This window comes from Somniosus microcephalus, chromosome 5 (genome assembly GCF_052327205.1).
Source record: "Somniosus microcephalus isolate GS21.2 chromosome 5, FLI_Smic_1.0, whole genome shotgun sequence".
In the NCBI taxonomy this organism is placed as follows: Eukaryota; Metazoa; Chordata; class Chondrichthyes; order Squaliformes; family Somniosidae; genus Somniosus; species Somniosus microcephalus.
The window spans coordinates 108,970,973-108,996,752 of record NC_140991.1 but is presented as its reverse complement, the minus strand read 5'-3'; the positions used below and the strand labels follow the sequence as shown (position 1 = coordinate 108,996,752).

General features: G+C 43.1%; 1 protein-coding gene across 3 annotated transcripts in view; it reads right to left on the bottom strand.

Moving 5' to 3' along the window:
• Window positions 1–25,780, bottom strand: part of cul1b (cullin 1b) — a 104,973-nt gene that overhangs the window by 22,230 nt on the left and 56,963 nt on the right. For all 3 annotated transcript variants that reach the window (XM_085988077.1, XM_085988075.1, XM_085988078.1), the window contains 8 exons: window positions 25,550–25,712; window positions 20,721–20,851; window positions 17,363–17,470; window positions 15,645–15,751; window positions 13,981–14,029; window positions 3,324–3,455; window positions 584–701; window positions 3–79 (listed from right to left, as the gene is read on the bottom strand). In XM_085988077.1, the coding sequence (XP_085844203.1) occupies window positions 3–79; window positions 584–701; window positions 3,324–3,455; window positions 13,981–14,029; window positions 15,645–15,751; window positions 17,363–17,470; window positions 20,721–20,851; window positions 25,550–25,712 (885 nt within the window). The remainder of the gene's footprint in view (window positions 1–2; window positions 80–583; window positions 702–3,323; window positions 3,456–13,980; window positions 14,030–15,644; window positions 15,752–17,362; window positions 17,471–20,720; window positions 20,852–25,549; window positions 25,713–25,780) is intronic.

Below are 25,780 nucleotides of genomic sequence, written 5' to 3'. Positions count from 1 at the left end.
ACCTCAGATGGGAGTGCAAATGTGCAGGACTGCTGAAAGGGCCAAGAACCGGAGCTCAAAACCTGAATACTGAAATCCACTGAGGAGGAAGAAAAAAAGGCTTTATTAAAAAAAGTAACCATATTTTTGTGATACATTTGTTAAATCAAAATATTAAACCACAACAAGGTTGAAAAGAACAAGCAAAATCACAAAGAAACAAACACTTAATTAAGCATGCAGGCCCTGAAATTAGGCCGGTGGGATACTGATGTACAAACGCTTACAATTTTTGACTGAAATTCCTCTCCATTATTTTAACAGAGGCGGTAATCCACTTAAAACAAATGGGTTGACCCCTCTGCTAAAACAATGGATTTGGGGATTTCAGACATACAAAATTAAACTTTCACATGTTATCATACTTATGGGCCACATAGTACCTTTTAAAAAAATAAATCCTACAATAAGAGAGACAGGGTTAGTATGTTGCCTATGATACATCTTTGACGTAGTGATTCTAGATAAATAACCTCTCAGTGCTAGTCAAACACTACAAACATTCCTTCAACTTGGCAGATCATCATCCACAATTTACACTTACAATCAAGCGGCTCCGAGTTAGACAAATGCTTTTTGAATTGTTCGTTCAAGTCTTTGCTCACACCAATATCTTGAAACATTCGTTGTAGTTTAGAGGTATACTCAAAGCCACAGGCTTGCTATAATAGAAAGAAGTAACTAATCAGGTAATTATAATTCAGCCTAGTGTTTTGATCAACTGTTGAATAAAAATGTATTCTGGGCAATTCTGTAGAAATTCTGTAACACTGAAACTCAATTAAATTCTAATTCATCCCAATTAAGTCAGCGGCAGCAGCAAATCTCACAGCCAAGAAATTGTGTAGAAGAGGATAGTTTATCCCAACACTGCTTAAGTTTACAAAAAATTACCATATTAGCCTTAACAGTTACTGCATTTCAAAGCAATTCCCAGTCTGCCAAGTGTTTCGCTGTTCACGAAACATAATGGCCTGCATTTTCCAGGGTCTATGACCACGTACGTAAGTGCCCCGCAAGTTCCGGGTTTATGCATGGGTTGCGCATGTGCGAAAACCCGGAACTTGCGATCCGTCAAGAATCTTCTTGACAGATCTTCCGCATCCCTGGAAAATGGACATTCGCTGGCGGAGAGTTGGGCTACCCAACTCTTACCCAGCGAATGCCCATGAAGCTCTTACGCCTGGTAAAAGCAGGCAGAAGGCCTTTTTTTTTAACCAGCGTATGGGTGAAAATAAATAGAAAAATAAACTTTTTTAAATCATTTTAACATTCAAAAACCTTTTTAATGTTTACATCTATTTTAAAAAAATGTTTTAAATGTTTAATAAATTTTTGTTTTTTAAAATTAATTTTGAACATGTAATGATTTTTTTATTTCAAGGTTGTGTACATGTGTTTTTTGGGTGATTCCAATTAAGCTTATGGGGCTTCCATACGTAAATGGAATTCCCATAAGCATAATGGGAATCCCCTTTCTGCTTGCGAACCGCATGTGCCCCTGGGATACGTGGGCATGTGGTGTTTTTGGACTTTCAGAAGGCTTTCGATAAGGTCCCACATAAGAGATTAGCGTGCAAAATTAAGGCACATGGGATTGGGGGCAAGGTGTTGACTTGGATAGAGAACTGGTTGGCGGACAGAAAGCAAAGAGTTGGAATAAACGGGTCGTTTTCCGAGTGGCAGGCAGTGACTAGTGGGGTACCGCAAGGATCGGTCCTAGGACCCCAGCTGTTCACAATATATATTAATGATCTGGACGAGGGAATTGGATGTAGTATCTCTAAATTTGCAGACGACACAAAGCTGGGTGGGAGGGTATGCTGTGAGGAGGATGTCGTGAAACTCCAGTACGATTTGTACAGGTTGGGTGATTAGGCAGAAACATGGCAAATACACTATAATGTGGATAAATGTGAGGTTATACACTTTGGTGGCAAAAACAGGAAGGCAGATTATTATTTGAATGGCAATAGATTGGGAGAAGGGGAAATGCAGAGACCTGGGTGTTCTTGTGCACCAGTCGCTGAAGGTAAGCATGCAGGTGCAGCAGGCGGTTAAGAAGGCAAATGGTATGTTGGCCTTCGTAGCAAGAGGGTTTGAGTACAGGAACAAGGATGTCTTGCTACAGTTGTACAAGGCCTTGGTGAGACCGCACCTTGAGTATTGTGTGCAGTTTTGGTCGCCTTATCTGAGGAAGGATGTTCTTGCCATGGAAGGAGTGCAGCGAAGATTCACCAGGCTGATACCTGGGATGGCAGGAATGACGTATGAGGAGAGATTGTGTCAATTGGGCTTATACTCACTGGAGTTTAGAAGATTGAGAGGGGATCTCATCCAAACCTATAAAATTCTGTCAGGCCTGGACAGACTAGATGCAGGAAGGATATTTCTGATGGCCGGGGAGTCCAGAACCAGGGGTCATAGTCTAAGGATAAGGGGTAAGCCATTTAGGACTGAAATGAGGAGGAATTTCTTCACCCAGAGAGTGGTGAACCTGTGGAATTCTCTGCCACAGAGGACGGTGGAGGCCAGTTCATTAAATATATTCAAGAAAGAGTTGGATAAATTTCTTAAGGCTAAAGGGATCAAGGAATACGGGGAGAAGGCAGGGACAGGGTACCGAATTTGGATGATCAGCCATGATCTCATTGAATGGCGGAGCAGGCTCGAAGGGCCGAATGGCCTACTCCTGCTCCTCTCTTCTATGTTTCTATGTTTCTACGCAGGCCTACACGCAGAGGCCCAGGAGCGCGAGTCTCCGTGGATCCAGGACCATCAGGTAGGTGCGTAGATTTATTGCGGTTTGGAGCCATCCGCCTGTGGGAAGCCTCCGACCTCAAATTCAGGCCCAATAATGTGCTATATAAATGCAAGTCTTTATTTTACTTCATTGTCACTTCCTCATACAGCACTAAAACTTTAGTATTGGTTCTATTTTCAGAGCAATGCAAAAAAGAAGCCACATTGTCACTATTTACTTGCATCGTCATGAAGTTAGATGAAGACAGAGCTTCAAGTATCTATACTGAAACATATGCACACAGCTTAGCAACATCCTGCCACTCTTAGAATTTTTAATGACTTAAAAAAACAGCTGATGAAGTGTAGGCTCTCGCAATGGCTCAATTGGTAAATTAGGTCGCTACTGTGAAAATGAGCCAAACAAAGAACGTCCAGATCAACCTTTGATCTTTGCCGAGTTGGCCAATCTTAGCTAAGGTGGCAGGAACCACTCATGGAAAACAAAACTACTAACCAAGTTTAAAGAAAGCTGTACTGACCTTTAGTTTGGAGATCATGCTCGCTTCTGCATCATCGCTAGCACTATTTTGATGAACCAGTCTCTTTGCTAACATCTTGGCATAGAACTTCTGGAATACATCTTTGTCTTCAATATATTTAAATACCACCATCTGAAAATTAACCAATCCAATCAACGCTTGTGAAAAAAATACAAACATGTTTAGAACAAAAGGATGTACATTTATTGTGGCAGGTGCAAAACAGTTACCCAACTAAGTCCAAAGGTAATGAATAGCACAAAAATATCCAAATTGATCATATGGAGAGGCAGTTTAACTGTTCAAAATTCTCAAATGATGTTGTAAAAAGGTCCTATGATGTTAAACACAGGTAATTACTTCCCCATACAAGGCACAAATGGTCATTTGGTGCCAAAACCACCACACTTATACCACCGTATATTTCTTAGAATCATGAAATCCCTATACATATAAAACCACAACAATGGCAGAGCTTGGTCGAACTCAAAATATGGCCCACTTACAGGAAGCGGACCGAGCTGGGAACTGCGCAAGGCCGAGCCAGGAACCACAGACATGCAGGCTGAACCTCGAGACCGAAGACAGTTGACAGAGGCTCCTAGGAGTGAAATGGAGTCAACTGTGCAAAGTCACTGTAGGACAGCATACAATGGCTTGGAATAGGCATAAAGCATGATGGGATAGTTAGCATATAACGTGAAGAAACAAAGTTTGTACGTGCAGCATAAAGAATTAGCTGAACTCAGCTGACAAGAGACACGGAGATGAAACAGAACAAGGATAGCTGGCGTACAGTGTAACTAATTGCTTAAGTATAACTAACTTGACATGGGACTAAAATGAGTGTTAGATAATCTTAGAATTAGATAATCATAAGATTAACAATGTGAAGAAATAGTGCCAGCATTAGTCAAGTAAATACAACATAATATAGAAAAATACTGAGATGAGTTCAATATAACAAGGTAAGAAATATGCAGACTTGAAGATTGGGATAGAAGAGAGTTGGGGTCCCTAGACTAGTTTCACATTGAAACCAATCATGCATCATTTGCTGAGTCAGTATGATAGAGTGTGAGAGCACGATAAAGAGGGAGTGTAAGAAAGTTAAAAGAAAAAACAGCGAGAGGAAAACGAGAAACAAAGAGAAATCGAAAATAAGAGTGGATGAACCAGCAATATGATAAAGAACCAAGCAAGAGAGTGCATATGCTGTGCCTTACTATGATCCATTATATTCATGTAATAAGCATTTTCCCCCTCCTCCACACCTCAAATCATTTCCTTTCCCCGCTAAAGCCTTAAAACCTATCCACAACTGCTACTCACACATCTCTTGACTTACTGTGATTAATTCATAGAGAAATATAAATGGATCTCCTATCTATATATTTACAGATATCATTATGTATGCACAAGTGAACACTGTGGCAAGAATTTCTTGAGTAATTTTTCTTTTTACTTTGGATGAAGGAAATGCTTTTACATGGAGCTTAAAACACGTGGCAAAGGAAATCAAAAAGGGATATAAATTTGACTGTTTTAAGTGCATGATATTCAAGATGATAAATGAAAAGAGGCACACATTAGTTTGAGACCAAAATAAGGATCCTTGAATGCTACTGATATTATGGTTCTTGGTGCACCAAGCCACTATTGTGAGCCTCTACATCAGAGAAGTGCGAAAATAATAGGATAATAATAGTGGGGGATTTCAACTTCCCCAATATTAATTGGGATAGTCAGAGTGTGAAAGGCTTAGAGGGTGCAGAATTCTTAAAGTGCATCCAGGAGAGCTTTTTGAGCCAACATGTAGAAAGTCCTACAAGAGAGGGGGCGGTACTGGACCTAATTCTAGGGAATGTAGCCGGGCAAGTGGTGGAAGTGTCAGTAGGAGAGCATTTTGGCGACAGTGACCATAATTCGGTGGGATTTAAGGTGGTCATGGAAAAAGACAATGACGGCCCGGAAATAAGGGTTCTAAATTGGGGGATGGCCGATTTTAATATGATAAGGCAGGGTCTGGCCAAAGTGGACTGGGAGCAGCTACTTATAGGAAAATCCACATCAAAGCAGTGGGAGGCTTTCAGAAGGGAAATAGAGAGAGTACAACGCCAACATGTTCCTGTAAAGGTCAAGGGTGGGACCAACAAGCAAAGGGAACCTTGGATGACAAGGGATATACAAAAATGCATTAGGAAAAAAAGGGGGGCTTTTGGCAGTTACAAAAGACTAAAGACGGAGGAAGCCCTAGGAGTATAAAAAGTGCAGGGGCATACTTAAAAAAGAAATTAGGAGGGCGAGGAGGGGGCCATGAAATAACACTGGCGAGCAAAATAAAGGAAAATCCCAAGATGTTTTATAAGTATATTAAGGGCAAGAGGATAACCAGGGAAAGGGTAGGGCCCATTAGGGACCAAAGTGGCAATCTGTGTGTAGAGCCAGATGATGTAGGCGGGGTTTTAAATGAATTTTTTGCATCTGTGTTCACTATGGAGAAAGATGATGTAGGCATAGAAATCGGGCAAGGGGACTGTGACATACTTGAACATATTAGCATCGAGAGGGAGGAGGTACTAGCGGTTTTAGCAGGCCAAAAAGTGGATAAATCCCCAGGCCCGGACGAGATGTATCCCAGGCTGCTGTGTGAGGCAAAGGAGGAGATTGCAGGGGCTCTGACACACATTTTCAGAACCTCTCTGGCCACAGGGGATGTACCAGAGGACTGGAGAACAGCTAACGTAGTACCATTATTCAAGAAGGGTAGCAGGGATAAACCAGGGAATTACAGGCCAGTGAGCCTAACATCTGTGGTAGGGAAATTATTGGAAAAAATTCTGAGGGACAAAATTAGTCTCCACTTGGAGAGGCAAGGATTAATCGGGGATAGTCAGCATGGCTTTGTCAAGGGTAAATCATGTCAGACAAATCTGATTGAATTTTTCGAGGGGGTGACTAGGTGTGTGGATGAGGGAAATGCTGTGGATGTGGTTTACATGGATTTCAGTAAAGCTTTTGACAAAGTCCCGCATAGGAGACTGGTCAAGAAGGTAAGAGCCCATGGGATCCAGGGTGCCTTGGCGCGTTGGATCCTAAACTGGCTGAGTGGCAGGAGGCAGAGGGTGATGGTCGAAGGTTGTTTTTGTGACTGGAAGCCTGTGTCTAGTGGGGTACCTCAGGGATCGGTGCTGGGTCCCTTGCTGTTTGTGATCTACATAAATGATTTGGATGAGAATGTAAAAGGTATGATCAGTAAGTTCGCAGATGACACGAAAATTGGTGGGGTGGTAAATTGTGAGGAGGAAAGCCTCAGGCTACAGGAAGATATAAACGAGTTGGTCAGATGGGCGGAAAAGTGGCAAATGGAATTTAACCCTGAAAAGTGCGAGGTGATGCATTTTGGACGGACAAATAAGGCAAGGGAGTACACAATGAGTGGTAGGACCCTAGGAAGTACAGAGGGTCAGAGGGACCTTGGTGTGCATGTACATAGATCCCTGAAGGCAGCGGAACAGGTAGATAAGGTGGTTAAAAAGGCATATGGGATACTTGCCTTCATTAGCCGAGGCATAGAATATAAGAGCAGGGAGGTTATGATGGAGCTGTACAAAACGCTGGTGAGGCCACAGCTGGAGTACTGTGTGCAGTTCTGGTCGCCTCACTATAGGAAGGATGTGATTGCTTTAGAGAGGGTGCAGAGAAGATTCACCAGGATGTTACCTGGGATGGAGCGCCTCAGCTATGAAGAAAGACTAAACAGGCTGGGGTTGTTTTCATTGGAGCAAAGAAGGCTGAGGGGGGACCTGATTGAGGTGTACAAAATGATGAGGGGCATAGATAGGGTAGATAAAGAGGAACTTTTCCCCTTAGTAGGGGGGTCAATAACAAGGGGGCATAGATTCAAGGTTAAGGGGCAGGAGATTTAGAGGGGATTTGAGGAGGAACTTTTTCACCCAGAGGGTGGTTGGAATCTGGAACTCTCTGCCTGAAAGGGTGGTAGAGGCAGGAACCCTCACAACATTCAAGAAGCATTTGGATGAGCACTTGAAATGCCACTGCATACAAGGCTATGGACCAAATGCTGGAAAATGGGATTAGACTGGACAGGGATTGATGGACGGCGCAGACACGATGGGCCGAAGGGCCTCTTTCTGTGCTGTAAAACTCTATGAGGCTCTCTTCTATGGATTTTCCACAGGCACTCAAAAGCTGTAATGACAGCTAACTGAACTCTAAAGGAGCTAGGTTTGAGAGATTCCAATTGATACAACCATAAATTGTAAGGTTTGAAAATAATTGACCTTGCACTATATAACAAATCCCTACTGATTACGTATGCTTTTAAATGTGATTTTCTGGATGCCAAGACCGTGTCTATCACTAAAGGTTGAAGAGCGTCACTGAACTTCTGTAGGACAATGCATCTTAGCGTAAGTGGTGACAAGCACGCCCTAACCGCTGCCAAAGTTTGCAGGAGGTCCCACACTTTAAATATCTTTGGAAGACTATGGGTGCATCTGAGGCTGAAGAGGCCAAAAAGTCCAGTGAAAAGTTTGGGCCCAGAGGCAGAGGGAGAAGAATGCATCACCCCCTTGAAAAATTTCAATGTGCCTCTTGTGGTAAACCACTGTTTGTATTCCTGTTTGTCCTGTTTGTATTCCACTGTGTACATGCCTGGACATGCCTCGGCTGACTCCTCCCACAGGTCCTAGTATAAAGGTGACTGCTCCCCAGCCCTTTGTATCCTGGGCCTGTCGACCACTCGAGGCAGACCTCCATTCTGTTGTTAATAAAAGCCTTTAGTTACTCTTCTAACTCTCGGTCTTTTATGAGTAATTGATAGCGCATCACCTCTGCTCTCTCCCTCCCCTTAAAAAGGGCAGCCACTTTGGGTCTAGATCCCAATCCTTCATGGAACCCCAGGGACAATTGGGACCCGACCTAGTTTTTGGCCATCCTGGAACACTCCAAAGTTATGGCTGGAGTCCAGTAGACTTTCAGGAACTGAACTTTTCATGGAAGGTACCAAGAAGAACTGGATCAGATTTAATTATTATTCTAGGAAATTGATGTAGAAGTTCAGCCATGATCTTGCTGAATGGCGGAGCAGGCTTGATGGGCCGTGTGGCCTACTCCTGCTCCTATCTCTTATGTTATTATGAAATGATTCCAGACTTTGATGAACACCTGCAGCCAAAACATGCCCAGCTTTTAACAAATTTGCCAATCTATGTAAATGGACTCTTATTGTTCCATTTACCAGACATTCTGAAGAATTTTCAAGGTCCAAAAGCAGAGGATCCTTAGGTCCTGAAAAAAAAGGAAAGAACTAGATCCATACCTGTAACTGCATAACTGAAAAAGCATTTCAGCAGATGTAAAACAGTGACTGTGGTACACTAAAATATACCATATAGTGTCTGTACAGCAACAACATGCTAAACTATGGGCATGTGTTCAAGTGCAAATTTCTTCTTTATACACATATGCCCAAATGTCAAGAGCACCAAACCAGTCCCCACTGACCAACAGGATTTATCACAGTGCTTAGTTTTATCATCGAGACTTAAAATGTGCACCAGCCTAGATGTGTGCTCTGGACGGTTTTAGTGATTTAAAAGAAAAAACACAGGGTAGGGAAAGGGAGAGGTGGTAGCTGATAAATGGCATGTTACTGAAAAAAGGCTATTTTGGCCATGGTCCTTAATGAGCTGCTTTGCGATTCCAACGTCATTGAGTCAGCAATGAAATGGAGAATACGTTTTGAGCATTAGCAGTTGCATCACCCTCCTACCTGCCTCCTTCCAAGCAGCGCTGCACACTGGGTTTGCTACAGTTGTGAATTTTACTAACAAGGTGTTGTGCAGCTGAGAGTTATCTGCTCTGCAGATTGCCACTGAACAGCATCAGCAGGAGATTTTCAGAGGCGGTGTTCCGAGAGATTTAGGTGTCCTCGTACAGGAAACACAAAGTTAGCATGCAGGTACAGCAAGCAATAAGGAAGGCAAATGGCATGTTGGCCTTTATTGCAAGGGGGTTGGAGTACAAGAGTAAGGAAGTCTTACTACAATTGTACAGGGCTTTGGTGAGACCACACCTGGAGTACTGTGCACAGTTTTGGTCTCCTTATCTGAGGAAGGATATACTTGCCTTAGAGGTGGTGCAACAAAGGTTCACTAGATTGATCCCTGGGATGAGAGGGCTGTCCTATGAGGAGAGATTGAGTAGATTGGGCCTATACTCTCTTGAGTTTAGAAGAATGAGATGTGATCTCATTGAAATATATAAGATTCTGAGGGGGACTGACAGGGTAGATGCTGAGAGGTTGTTTTCCCTGGCTGGAGGGGCGTAGTCTCAGGGTAAGGGGCCATTTAAGACTGAGATGAGGAGGAATTTCTTCACTCAGGGTTGTGAATCTTTGGAATTCTCAACCCCAAAGAACTGTGGATGCCGAGTCATTGAGTATATTCAAGGCTGAACTAGATAGATAGATACTTGGACTCTAGGAGAATCACAGGATATGGGGAACGGGCAGGAAAGTGGAGTTGAGGTCAAAGATCAGCCATGATCTTATTGAATGGTGGAGCAGGCTCGAAGGGCATACTCCTGCTCCTATTTTTTATGTTCTTATGACACATCAGTTACTCAGGCAAGAAGCTTAGTTGGAGCATTGCTCACTGGTGTTGAGGTCCATAAAGGAAGATTTCAATGATTAAGCTACTATAAAAGGTTGTGTGAGGCCTTGACATTGGGAAACAGTAATTGTGGAACAGGTTGATAGGCAACATGTTTTGACATGCAATCTATTATTATCTACCCAATACATAGTACTGCTGGGTAGTCTTACCGTACCAGATTCCTTAACGCACGTTGCTTTTTTCCTACATCTGCTCTCAATTCCTGTATGCAAGTAGTGTGCTTTTTCCTACATCTGCTCTCAATTCATGTATGCAAGCTGTCTTGATCCTAAACACCTTCATGGTGCACTAACCATCATCTGGGGAGGCTGCCTTGGTAAAGCCAAACAAACAAAGAAACCTCCTCATGCCACAGCACTTCCATTTTATTAGTCATCAACCAGGGGTTAGGTGCTGCGCCACTTGCCCAGAGACTTCATTTGATCCTTCCACATTGGATTTTCCTCATTGTCTTTGCCTGTCATTTCTCTCCCCTCTTCCAATATGGCCTTGGCAAATGGTTGCAATCCATTGAGTCTTATCAATAAATTTTTGACAAAAAAAACTTTTTATTCAAGTGGCAGCATTTTTAAATGCAAGCAGCAGCCCTCTCAAGGACTGCTGACTTATTGGATACATCAAGCATACTCCCTGCATCTGGGCCAATGTTCATAGGTAGTGTATGCAAATTTTTAAGAACATAAGAGTTAGGAGCAACAGTAGGCCATAAAGCCCTTCGAGCCTGCTCTGCCATTCAATAAGATCATGGCTGATCTTCGACCTCAACTCCACTTTCCCACCCGATCTCCATAGCCCTCGATAGAAACATAGAAGATAGGAGCAGGAGTAGGCCATTCAGCCCCTCGAGCCTGTTCCGCCATTCAATGCGATCATGGCTGATCATCCAAATTCAGTACCCGGTCCCTGCTTTCTCCCCATACCCCTTGATCCCTTTAGCCTTACGAAATATATCCAACTCCTTCTTGAATATATTTAATGCATTGGCCTCTACTGCCTTCTGTGGTAGAGAATTCCACAGGTTCACCACTCTCTGGGTGAAGAAATTCCTCCTCATTTCTGTCCTAAATGGCTTACCCCTTATCCTTAGGCTGTGACCCCTGGTTCTGGACTCCCCGACCATCGGGAACATCCTTCCTGCATCTAGTCTGTCCAGTCCTGTCATAATTTTGTAAGTTTCAATGAGATCCCCTCTCATTCTTCTAAACTCCAGCGAGTACAAGCCCAATCGACCCAATCTCTCCTCATACGTCATTCCTGCCATCCCAGGTATCAGCCTGGTGAATCTTCGCTGAACTCCTTCCATGGCAAGAACATCCTTCCTCAAATAAGGCGACCAAAACTGCACACAATACTCAAGGTGTGGCCTCACCAAGGCCCTGTACAACTGCAGCAAGACATCCTTGTTCCTGTACTCAAACCCTCTCGCTACGAAGGCCAACATACCATTTGCCTTCTTAACTGCCTGCTGCACCTGCATGCTTACCTTCAGCGACTGGTGCACAAGGACACCCAGGTCTCGTTGCACTTCCCCTTCTCCCAATCTATTGCCATTCAGATAATAATCTGCCTTCCTGTTTTTGCCACCAAAGTGGATAACCTCACATTTATCCACGTTATATTACATCTGCCATGCTTTTGCCCAATCACCCAACCTGTCCAAATCATCCTGGAGTTTCTCGGCATCCTCCTCACAGCACACACGCCCACCCAGCTTTGTGTCGTCTGCAAATTTGGAGATATTACATCTAGTTCCCTTGTCTAGATCATTAATATATATTGTGAACAGCTGGGGTCCTAGGACCGATCCCTGCGGTACCCCACTAGTCACTGCCTGCCACTCGGAAAAAGACCGATTCCCCGAGAGTCCAAAAATCTATCTATCTCAGCCTTGAATATACTCAACGACACTGCATCCACAGCCCTTTGAGGTAGAGAATTCCAAAGATGCACAACCATCCGAGTGAAGAAATTCCTCCTCATCTCAGTCTTAAAAGTCCAACCCCTTATCCTGAGACAATGGCACCTAGTTCTAGACTCTCCAGCCAGAGGAAACAACCTCTCAGCATCTATCCTGTCAATCCCCCTCAGAATCTTATATGTTTCAATGAGATCACCTCTCAGTCTTCTAAACCCCAGAGTATAGGCCCAATCTACTCAATCTTTCCTCATAGGACAAACCTCTCATCCTAGGAATCAATCTAGTGAACCTTCGTTGCACTGCCTCTAAGGCAAGTGTATCCTTCCTTAGATAAGGAGACCAGTATCACACAAGATCAGCTGGCCTGCCAAAATGCATATATGTTGTTTGCAGAGCGCAAGTCCCAGTAGAACAGATTATAAGCCCTATTTGAGTTCTTTGCACTCATACTAATATTTTAAAATTAATTTATATTGAAATACCTTTGCCATCCACCAGACATTTGAGATTTAACTATTTTTGAATATCATAGAATAGAATCTTGCAGCACAGGCGGCCATTCACCCATTGTGCTTATGCGGGCTCTTTGAAAGCTATCCAATTAATCCCACTCCCCTTAGCCTTGCTTGCATGGTTTCTCAATATTTAGGAGGTCTCTAATTTTAGTAAAAATCCATTAAGTGAGAAGATCCTTCTCCCAACAACCTTTGCCAAAATTATTTATAGATTTATACATAAATAACAGGGGACTCAAGACTGATCCCTGCGACAGCTCCCACTCAATCCCCTTCCAGCTCAAAAAGCTTCGATTTCTAGCCAGCCTCTGGTTTTTGAGACATTTGTTTTAACTCTCTGGTCCACTGTGCCCTCATTCCATGATTTCTACTTTAGCTATTAGTCTCCAATGTCAAACCTTGTCAAATACTTTTTGAAAATCTAAATATAATACACAAATGATGAAAGACTTTTAAGCTTAGAGTTTTAAATTAATTCTAAGGATGTGGGCATCATGGCAAGGCCAGCATATATTGCCCATCTCCCATTGCCCTTGAGAAGGTGGTAGCGGGCCATCACCTTGAATCACTACAGTCTATTTGAAGGTACTCCAACAATACGGTTAGGTAAGGAGTTCCAGGATTTTGACCTAGCGTCGATGTACAAGTCAGGATTCTATGCGACTTGGAAGGGGACTTGCAGGTGATGGTATTCCCGTGTACCTGCTCCCCTTGTCCTTCTCGGTGGTGGAGGCTGCAGGTTTGGGAGGTGCTGCTGAAGAAGTCTTGGCAACTCGCTGCAGTGTATCCTGTAAATGGCACACACTGCAGCCACAGTCCGCCCCTGGTGGAACGAGTCAATGTTTTAGTTGCTGGACGGGGTGCCAATCAAGCAGACTGCTTTGTCCTGGATCGTGTTGAGCTTCTTGAGTACTGCTGCAACTGCACCTTTCCATGTAATTGGAGAGTATTCCATCATACTCTGACTTGTGCCTTGTAGATGGTGGAGAGGTTTTGGAGAGACAGGATGTGAGCCACTTGCAGCAGAATACTCAGCCTCTGACCTGTTCTAGTAGCTACAGCATTTATGTGGCTGGTCAAGTTGAGTTTCTGGTCAATGGTGACCCCCCCAGGATGTTTATGGTGGGGGATTCGGTGATAGTATACCATTGAAAGTCATGGGGAGGTAATTAAGCTCTCTCTAGTTGGAGATGGTCATTGTCTGGCACTTTTGCGGCACAAATGTTATTTTCCACTTATAAGTCCGAGCAGGATGTTGTCTCGTCTTGCTGCCTGTAGGTTAGGTATTCTAATCAATGAACAAACCACTTGATCAGAAATTGTGCAAGAGGGGAAAAGGACGTTTTTTTTTTTTTAAAATACGGGCTTGCCTTACAAGTTGTACGAATAGTTTTGAACAGCTGCATCTCTTCTGAAAATAACTAAAACAAACCCTGATAAAACCAAAACAGATAACAAAACTGACCAAACCTATCCTGGACACCTGGTTCTTTATAAATTAGCAACTGTTTGTTAATACTCACTACTTGATTAAGTGTATCCTCAAGCTCAGCTTCTTCAGGATTCTTGGAGCTGTAGAGCACAAATTAAAGTGTCCATATTACAATTACTGAGTACACATACTCAGACGTTAATGTTACAGTTTTTCAGTATTATTTATCCATTTTATGTAGCATTGGGGCAACACTTATGTATGTTTAAATAACAAAAGTAAGTTAGCACTCTAGAAATACTGCAAGAATCAAGGCTGCACGGCACTCTTGCTTTCCCGAGGAGAGAGTAGAAGTCTATTAATTGTTAATATAAGTAACAATACTCTTACTATATCCCCACAGACAACAGACAGACTTGCATTTATATAGCGCCTTTCACGTACACCGGATATCCCAAAGTACTTTTTGAAGTGTAGGCACTGTTGTAATGTAGGATATTACAATATTAGAATTGTATCCAGGAAAAGTTATTTAATAGATCAGAATTTTATGAAGAATCGCTTAAGAAACATAGTTATCGCTAATTCCTCATTTTGCTATCCTGCTCCTCACACTTGGTCTAGTGGTAGCACTCTCGCCTCAGAGTCACAAGGCTGTGGATTCAAGCCCCACTCCAGGACTTAAACATAACCCAGGATAACACCTCAGTACCTTTTGGATGATACGTTAAACCAAGGCCTCGTCTGTCTTCTCAGGTGGACATAAAAGATCCCATGGCACTATTCAAAGAAGCAACATACGGGATCGTTGGCTTTATAAAGAGGCATAGAGTACAAAAGCAAGGAAGTTATGTTAAACCTTTATAAATCACTGGTTAGACTTCAGCTAGAATAGTGTGTCCAATTCTGGGCACCGCACTTTAGGAAGGATGTCAAGGCCTTGGAGAGGGTGCAAAGGAGATTTACCAGAATGATACCAGGGCTGAGGGACTTCAGTTATGTGAAGAGACTAGAGAAGCTGGGATCGTTCTCCCTAGAGCATAGAAGGTTATGGGGAGATTTAATAGTGGTGTTCAAAATTATGAGGGGTTTTGATAGAGTAGATAGAAACTGTTTCCACTGGCAGAAGGGTCAATAACCAGAGGACAGAGATTTAAGATAATTGGCAAAAATGCCAGGTGGGAGGCGAGGATCATTTTTTTTTTTTTTTTTTATAAACGCAGAGCTGTATGATCTGGAATGCATTGCCTGAAAGGGTAGTGGATGCAGAATCGCTTAACTTTCAAAAAGGGAATCGGATATACAGTTAAGGAAAAGTTTGTAGGGCTGTGGGGAAAAAGCAAGGAAGTGATAATAATTGAATAGACAGTTCTTCCAGAGAACCGGCACAGGCACGATGGGTCGAATGGATTCCTTCTGTGCTGTATGATTCTAAGAGTTGCGGAGTTCTTCCAGTGCCCTTGCCAATATTTATCCCTCAACCAACATCGCCAAAACATATTATCTGGGCATTTATCTTATTGCTGTTTGTGGGACCTGGCTGCCATATTTCCCTAGATTACAATAGCGACTACACTATAAATATATACTTCATTGGCTGTGCAACACTTTGGGATGTCCTGAGGTTGTAAAAGATGCTATATAAATACAAGTCCTTTCTTACTGTTCTTCCAACTTGTGGGCAATCATGAATTCCAATTTCTGGCCAGGAAGGAATGTATGTTGCACTGATAAATCATTCTCCCCAGATCCTACCTTTTCTTTAGTAGCGAGTCACAGTATCGTGCCAATAGTTCTGGAGATTTACTTGACGACTGAGCCATTTTTGTCACTGCATTATTATTTATGAAACGGCCACATGCCTGCATAAAACCAAGCAACAATTTTCAGCATGCTACTACAAAAACAGCTATTATGTCTTCACACCTTCAACAAGGCAGTACTAAGAAACAAGACAATTTTAAATATTGACATTTACCATTTTTGTCTGAATTCTCATCTGTTAGTACAATTCATCCACAAATTTAACAATTCTTCTGAAAAGTTAACAATTTCCCCATGCTCCTGGTGTACTAAAATTACAATTTTAGAATCTTTCATCCTAACACAATGATTTTGATGCTCTTCCATTCTAATTTGTTAAATGAGAAAACTCAATCACCTAGTAATAGAATGTTCGAACAGCCTCTTATGCTACTTAAAGGACTTTGCTGGTATCAAGTTACACAGGAATAGGCATAGGCCATTCAGCCCCTTGAACCTGTTCCACCATTCAATTAGATCATGGCCGATCTGTACCTCAACTCCATTTACCTGCTTTTGTTCCATATCCCCAGATACCCTTACCTAACAAAATTCTATTAATCTCAATCTTGAAAATTTCAATCGTCCCAGTATCCCCACAGCCTTTTGGGTTCCAGATTTCCACTAACCTTTGTGTGAAAAAGTGCTTTGTCATGGGGGACTACCAAATCGACAAATACAAGTACAATGACATCTGTGGCACTTGGTCGACTCATCCTACACCAGGACCTTGCTTAGAGACCTGGACATGTCACTGGAGACCTGCCTTGGCTACCACCATTTCACAAGGAAGGCTGTCAGAGTTGTACCATCTGCTGCAGCAAAAGCTGCAGACAATATTTGGAAAAGAATGGCACTTCCTACAGAAGTGAAGGTTACCATGGCATAAAGCTTTCATGCCACCGCATCCTTCCAATCCACTACAAAAGGACATCTTCCACATCAGGCAGTTTGCAGTGCCCACCTGCATCAAGCAAGTGACAAATGCTATGTTTGCAGGGGCAGCACATTCATGACTTTTTCTATGGAAAGAGGAAATTAGTTGGACAATTCGCAGAGCTTTCACGGTGACCAAATTCCCTCAAATATGGCACATTGTAGATTGCAAACCCTCAGGGCTCTTCCGATCAACCTATGGTTGAGATTATTTTGTATACCCATACCCCAATTAAAATTGGTCCATAGATTATCAATTACCCTGGCGGAGTAGCTCCTGAACCTATGAGGGGTTTGATCCTTGTCAGTGGTAGACTTTGACAGGATAGCACTGATAACCTGTAAACCCCTGCAAACTTGTTCCCTCATTACAATTGATCATAGGTTGGAGCAAAAAGTCTGCTCCATTGAAAAAGACGAGGGCATGAAAAAAGACACCTTAAGTGGAACTACTGGGTTCAAAAAACTTCAATTGTTACATCAGTTGTAACCCAGTGAGCATGATCTTCAACGTGGAATCAAGAGGACCAGGAGCTGGGACAAAGGAAACAAGCTGTCTTGCAACTTAACTTCTTTTTAAAAAAAAATAAACTCAATTTTTTTTATTCATCAGTGCTTTCTAGCATACTGCCTCCTCCCCCTCAAGCTTTGCATTTATTTCCAATCTACGCTGTATTTGTGAATGGAAACCGTTAAGAGTTGTTAGACCAATTGCTACAAAATTATTGCCTTACCTTATCCAAAGCAGCCACAAAACCAGCATCATTGTTGAATGCTGACATCACTAATGCATTATACTTCTTATGAACATCCAGAATGGTCTGTACATACATTTTGGGATCCTGGGTCAAACAAAAAAAGGAAAAAGAGATATGAATACAGTGAACATATTTACATTATAAATGTGCAGTCTGAAACTTACTTATTGATGATGAACAGCTTTAAAAACCAACAGTATATTTGGAACAAAACTTAGGTGGACTGAGACACACTCATGTACAAGTCTAGAAACCTAGGTCACTGCTTGGAGATTGAAAGTGGAGAGGGGATGGGAGGTTGGCAGTGCATCACCTACACAGAAGTCATTTCAGTGAGTGGTATTGTAGCTCACTCTGGGGGAGCACACTCACCTGCTCCTGGCCCAGTCCCACTTTCCAGTCGCCCCAAAGAATGGGAAATTTGATTTTAATATACGCCAATAGTTCCATGCGCTGCCGCCACTGCGCACAAACACAATTAACATGTAGGAACAAATTAATGCAAATGTGTGCAAAAATGTTACTACTTGTAATACACATTTCCGCCATCGAATCAGCACTTCTCTGAATTCTGTTGCTAAAGCAGTTTGGCATGCATCAGTGCAGTGATGCATGTTAACTACATTTGCAGCTTATTGTTTAGACTGTTTAATTAAAATTTCTATCATTTTGTGACTCATACTGAAATATAAACTGGGTTGAAATGTTTTTTTTTTAAATAAATTAGATAGCAGTTTACTTCTCTGAAGAAGAATTTTGCAAACCCAAGTCATATAAAGTTTAATCCCTATGTTTCAACATCACAAGTGTTAATATTGCAATGGCTCCCTTAACATTAATTTGGAAGTATGAACACAATAGTCATGCTGTTGCAGTGAGCCCGTTAAATGAACTGTGATAACAAGACCCAGGTTCTATATTTAAAATCAACAAAATTCTTCAACATTCACAACTTTCATAATTTAGGCCAAGCAAATGTAAATTTGGTTTTACAAGTAGACTTTCCTCTGTAATTCAAAATTAAAGTTACTGAACGTTAGTTGTTATTTTGTTCCAATTCACTTCCCCATCCAGTCGCTCAGTAGAAGAGTTCTGATGGGAAATTGTGTAGGATTCATTAGAGAAGTGATTTAATTTAGTTGCTCCTCAAAAATGGGGATAACTGCAAACATCAATTTAAAAAAAAAAAAAATCTGATAATCACAAGAAAAAAAATCAATTTTAAACTAACTACAGTATATATGATATGCCCTGGCACCATAATCTGGAGAAACTATTTTTTATTTTAAAATTCACAGCAGATAGACCAAACACAACCAAAACAATTTTAGGCATTACCACCATTTTAGACTATACTTTTCAGTGTTCTTTTCTTTGGGACAACCCTCACACATTATTAAATATTAGCTAAAAAATCAAAACCCTCACTGTCCCTGGAAAAGGTGTGGGGGGGGGAGGGAAGGAGAGGAGCGAAGTATTGAAGATAATCCAAGTTTTCAAAATAATGAAAGGAATGGATAATCACAGTCAATCACTGACTAAAAGAGTAAAAACACCAGCCCCCCGGTCAGCGATGCCTCCCTTCCGGAGGAGCTTAACAACTTCTACACTCGCTTTGACAGGGACAACAGGGAGCTGGCTACCAAAGCCTCGCCACCCCCGGAAGACCAGGTGCTCACTCTGTTGACCTCCAACGTAAGGGGTGTTCTACGCGGAGTGAACACACGTAAGGCTGCTGGACCTGATAGCATCCCTGGACGGGTACTCAAGGAATGTGCTGATCAGCTGGCTGATGTCTTCACCGCCATCTTCAATCTGTCATTGGCCCAGGCAGTAGTCCCTACATGCTTCAAGACCGCTACCATTATTCCTGTGCCAAAGCAAACGGCTGTGACGTGTCTGAACGACTATCGACCATCATAATGAAGTGTTGAGAGAGACTGGTCCTGGCTCACATCAAAGCCAGTGTTCCCGCCTCTCTTGACCAACACCAGTTTGCCTATCGTGCAAACAGATCAATGGAGGATGCAATCACAACTGCTCTACACTCTGCACTGAATCACTTAGACGGTAAAGAGACCTACATCAGAATGCTGTTCATAGACTACAGCTCAGCATTCAACACTATCGTCCCCAACAAGCTGGCCACCAAACTCCACACTCTTGGCCTGAACACTTCCCTCTGCAACTGGACCCTGGACTTCCTAACAAACAGACCCCAGTCTGTCAAATTAGGTAACCACACCTCCCCCCCCGACCCTGAACACGGGGGCCCCACAAGGATGTGCTGAGCCCCCTCCTCTACTCCCTCTTCACCCACGACTGTGTGGCTGTTCATGGTTCCAACACCATCATCAAGTTTGCGGATGATACCACGGTGGTAGGCCAGATCACCAACAACGATGAGTCAGCCTACAGGGAGGAGGTCCAGCATCTCGTGAAGTGGTGCGCCGATAACAACCTGGCCCTCAACATCAAGAAAACCAAAGAAATCATTGTGGACTTCAGGAAGTCTAAAGGCGGAAGTCACACCCCCATCCACATCCATGGGGCTGTGGTGGAAAGGGTGGACAGCTTTAAGTTCCTCGGAGTCCACATCACAGAAGACCTCTCCTGGTCCCTCAATACCTCCTCTCTGGTGAAGAAGGCCCAGCAGCACCTATATTTCCTAAGGAGGCTGAAGGGATGTAACCTGTCACCCCTGATCCTCTCTAACTTTTACCGCTGCACAAGAGAGAGCATCCTGACAAACTGTATCACAGTATGGTATGGCAGCTGTAGCTACTATGACCGGAAAGCCCTGCAGCGGGTAGTCAAAACTGCCCAACACATTACCGGCACCCGGCTACCGACCATAGAGCACATATACCAGAAACGCTGTTTACGGAGGTCACGGACCATCATCAAAGACCCTACCCACCCCAGCCACAGTCTGTTCGCCCTCCTGCCATCTGGGAGACGCTACAGATGCATTTGCACCCGTATGACCAGATTTAGGAACAGCTTCTTTCCCAGGGCTGTCATCCTACTGAACTCCACAAATAAACTCTAAAAGCCTGCACATCTGCCAATGCACTTTATTATGTTTATGTTAATGTATTACAAGCCAAACGAATGTTGAATGTTTAAATGTCTTAATCTAAATGTACACTCTCGGGAGCCGCAAGCCTACATTTCGTTGTACTGCACTTGTGCACGTACTGCACTTGTGCACTAACAATGACAATAAAGTTGATTATCAGGAAAACTTGTGAAAGTAAGATGGTGGGTCGGAGGGCAAGGTAACCAGAGGATCGGAAATTAACTTTCTACACATCGACATTCTATAACTCACATTTAGAGCAGCTTCTCCACACTTCTCAATGGCAGCCAAACCCTGGTTATGAATATGTGTTTCTAGAAGCTTCTTCAGCTCCCCAAGGCCATCTTGGATTCGAGAGACTAGGTTATACATCCTACCCAGATCTGCCAAACAAAACAGAACCAAATCTGATTAATTATTTCTTCTTTTAACACTGGAGTTGAATATCCTGCTTATCTAACATCTGGGACATGTTATTTTGTTGTTCAGAATAATAAATAAAATCAATCTAAATGTCTTAAAAGACTAGCAGAAAATACACATTAGATTCGGTAATTATATTTCACCATTGGCCATTAGCAATCACTAAAACATTTATACATTAGGCGCATTGCAATCAACAGAAAACAAATATTACGTACAGAAATATTTGTATATTCAAATATTATTTTTTTTAAATTTAAGTAACCCTTACGCTCAATTTAGGCCTATAACTATGCTTCACAGTATTTAAGTTATACAGGAAACTTTCGATTAACCGGCCCCTAAATAACCAGAACGCTCTATCCACCGGCAAAATTCAGGAGTCGGTTCAGGTAACTTTTTTTTACTTTTAGTTACTTTTTTTTACTCCATTTGTTGCTGTGCAAGGGTGTAGCTGAAGCTGTTGCTAAGCTACAGAGATGCTTGCAACTTGTGCCGATTGTTTTGAAGCTGTTGCTAACAGGGTTTGTTGCTTTATACAGAGCTCTGAGCTCCGTATCTTTTACTATAGCGTTCGGTTATCCGGAATTGTTGATGAACCGGCAACACGTCGGTCCTGCCCGTGCCGGATATCAAAAAGTTACCTGTATATAAACTTCACTTTTCCACAATGCATGTTTCGCCACTACTGAGAACTTTAAATCATTTAACAGGCAGCAAATTAAAACACTAAGGGGGGCAAAATTCCCCTCGTTTGCGCCTCTGGCGGGGGGTGCTAATGGCTTTTTGCCTCCCCCGAGGCGATAACTGTGCCTCCTGCAAAATTCTGCAGGTTAGCGGCGGTGCTACCGGGTAGCGCCCCGATCTTCTGCGCCCGGAGATCATGACATCATCTCCGGGCGCAGCATCTCGGCAGAAAAATTCCCCCTCGCGCCCCGCAGCAGCGCTGGGCAATGTTACCGACTGCTGCAGGGGTTGCGAACAGTGAGGCTGGCCGCTCACAGGGCGCCATTTAAAGGTGCGGTGGCCGGCCAAGAAAAAAGCCAATTTAAATAAAAATTAATCCTGAGCACCGGACGTGGGCTGAATGCCGTGATCGGTCAGCCCGGCACTCAGCTTCAGTGCCAGGCTGATCGCACGGCATTCCCACACCCTGGTGCTCCAGCAGATGCCAAAAAAAAATGCAGAGCTCACAGCGGGGAGCCCTTCCCTTTAATGAGGGAAGAACCCCTGCAACGCAGCAGCGCCCCGGATCGGGACATTTCCCACCTCTTCCGCTCCAAAAGGCGCTAACTTTTCATTTACGTAACACCCCAAATGGCCCTCATAGGGAATTTCTCCCCCTAAGCCTTCAATGATAATATTTGGATATCACACTTGAAATCAAGTCCCGATGACAACCAAATGGGCGCAAATCTAATTAATCATTCTGAATTTATCATAAAAATTTACGGTACAGGAGGCCGCCATTCGGCCCATTGTGTCTGCGCTGGTCGAAAAAGAGCTATCCAGCCAAATCCCACTTTCCAACTCTTGGTCCATAGCCTTGCAGTTTATGGCATCTCAAGTGCATATCCAAGTACATTTTAAATGTGATGAGGGTTTCTGCCTCTACCACCTTTTCAAGCAGTGAGTTCCAGATCCCCACCACCCTCTGGGTGGAAAAGGTTCTCCTCAACTCCCCTCTAATCCTTCTATCAATTACTTTAACTCTATGCCTCCTGGTTATTGACCTCTCTGCTAAGGGAAATAGGTGCTTCCAAGCCACTCTATCCAAGTCCCCTCATAATTTTATACACCTCGATTAAGTCTCCCCTCAGCCTCTTCTGTTCCAAAGAAAACACCCCCAGCCTATTCAATCTTTCCTCATAGCTGAAATTCTCCAGTCCTGGCAACATCCTCATAAATCTCTTCTGTATACTTTAGTGCAATCACATCTTTCCTGTAATGTGTTGACCAGAACTGTACGCAGTACTCTAGTTGTGGTCTATCTAGTGTTTTATACAGTTCTAGCATAACCCTCTGCTCTTATTTTCCATGCCTCTTCATAAAATATTGGCATAATGTTCCAGAGTACACACAAGGATTAGAAACTAGCTAGTTCTCTCCTAGGGGTAATCAGGTGCAGTTGTCATTCCTCAAATAAAGATAAACACAAAGCACATGTCGCCTATGCAATTGAGTAAAGTCACAGCAATGCCTTTGGGAGACATTCAGATAATTTCATGATCTGCCCTTCTCTGCACTGTGAAAGAGAAGAATCTTTTCCACCACCACAAGTGGTCATCTTCAATCCTCTTCAACTGCTAAACCCTACATTCTATTACTAAGACTACTTACTGCCACCTCTGCAACATCGCTCACCTCCAACTCTACCCCATGCCCTGCGTAAACCCTTACATGTGCCTTTGTCACCTTCCAGACTCAACTATACTAACATTCTCCTTACTGGCCTCCCATCGCCAACCTCCATAAATTTTCAACATATCCAAAATTCTGCTGCAGACATCTTGTTCCGCAGCAAGATCCACTCTCCCAGGTAACTATGCGGACTCCCAGTTCGCCAATTATTACATTTACAAAGCTCATCCTCATCTACATCCCTTCATGACTTTGCCTCATGCGTTCTTTGCAATCTACTCCAGCCCTTTATACTCCCCCAAACATTGTTTCTCTGGCCTTAATGTCAGCTGTGGCTCAGTTAGTAGCATACTCGTCTCCGAGTCAAAAGGTTGTGTCCACTCCAGGGACTTGAGCACATAAAGCTAGACTGACAAGTCAGTGCAGTGCTGAGGGAGTGCTGCACCGTCTGAAGTGCCATCTTTCGGATGAGACGTTAAACCGAGGCCCCATATGCTCTCTCGGGTGGACGTAAAAGATCCCTTGGCGCTATTTCTAAGAAGAGTAGGGGAGTTATCCCCAGTATCCTGGCCAATATTTATCCCTCAATCAACATAACAAAAAACAGATTATCTGGTCATTATCACATTGCTGTTTGTGGGACCTTGCTGTGTGCAAATTGGCTGCCGCGTTTCCCACATTACAACAGTGACTCCACTTCAAAAGCACTTAATTAACTGTAAAGTGCTTTGAGACATCCGGTGGTTGTGAAACGTGCTATATAAATGCAAGTCTTTTATTTACTAGCTGCAACCACCTAATTTTTGCCTGTTTTTCCATTTCTACTGAAGAAGCTTGTACAGTAATGGCACAACACAGATCCGTCACACGAAAAAGACATGGGGGAGATCATGTCTAACCAATTTGATTGAATTTTGAGGGGGTGACTAGGTGTGTGGATGAGGGTAGTGCAGTTGATGTAGTCTACAGGGACTTCAGTAAGGCTTTTGACAAAGTTCCACATGGGAGACTGCTCAAGAAGGTAAGAGCCCATGGGATCTAGGGTAATTTGGCATATTGGATCCAAAATTGGCTTAGTGGCAGGAGGCAGAGGGTGATGGTCGAAGGTTGTTTTTGTGACTGGAAGCCTGTGTCCAGTGGTGTACCACAGGGATGGCTCCTTTGCTGTTTGTAGTGTACATTAATGATTTAGATATGAATGTAAGAGGTATGATCAGTAAGTTCGCAGATGACATGAAAATTGGTGGAGTGGTAAATAGCAAGGAGGGAAGCCTTCGGCTACAGGATGATATAGATGGGTTGGTTAGATGGGCAGAACAGTGGCAAATGGAATTTAACCCTGAAAAGTGTGAGGTGATGCATTTTGGGAGGACTAACAAGGCAAAGGAATACACAATGAATGGTAGGACCCTAGGAAGGACAGAGGATCAGAGGGACCTTGGTGTGCATGTACATAGATCCCTGAAGGCAGCAGGACAGGTAGATAAGGTGGTTAAAAAGGCATATGGAATACTTGCCTTCACTAGCCGAGGCATAGAATATAAGAGCAGGGAGGTTATGAAGGAGCTGTACAAAACGCTAGTTAGGCCACAGCTGGAATACTGTGTGCAGTTCTGGTCGCCACACTATAGGAAGGATGTGATTGCATTGGAGAGGGTGCAGGAGAGATTCACCAGGATGTTACCTGGGCTGCAGCGCTTCAGCTATAAAGAGAGAGACTGGACAGGCTGGGGTTGTTTTCCTTAGAGCAGAGAAGGCTAAGGGGGGGACCTGATTGAGGTGTACAAAATTATGAGGGGCATAGATAGGGTAGATAGAAAGGAACTGTTCCCCTTAGTAGAGGGGTCAATAACCAGGGGCCATAGTTTCATGGTAAGGGGCAGGAGGTTTTGAGGAAAAACTTTTTCACCCGGAGGGTGGTTGGAATCTGGAACTCACTGCCTGAAAGGGTGGTAGAGGCAGGAACCCTCACAACATTCAAGAAGCATTTAGATGAGCACTTGAAACGCCATAGCATACAAGGCTACGGACCAAGTGCTGGAAAATGGGATTAGAATAGGCAGGGCTTGATGGCCGGTGCGGACACAATGGGCCGAAGGGCCTCTTTCTGTGCTGTATAACTCTATGACTATTAGTAATGAAAGGGCTCAGCTGCACTTTACATACTTGAAATCCTCAAAGCTGTCTTCAGAGGCTGAAGGTAAAAGTACAAGGGTAGACACCAGGTGCCAAAGAGGAAAGGCATTCCATTCAGTAGCATAGATGCCCCTCATTTTGCAAATAAACAAGAGACTTACCTTCATTTTTATCAGCATCTAATAAGTTCTGAAACTCTGTATGAAAAATCTCTAGATGTTTTTCAATAAGTACTTGTTCACATTTACGAGCCAGCTCATCTTGTGTACTTTCATGAAGATAGACTTGTACGCGACGTTGTTCCTCCAGCAGCCGAGCCTCTGCCTGCAAAACAAAGTTTACAGTCATCCTCAAGAATAGTCCTAAGGCACAAATTTCATATAAGTATTTTT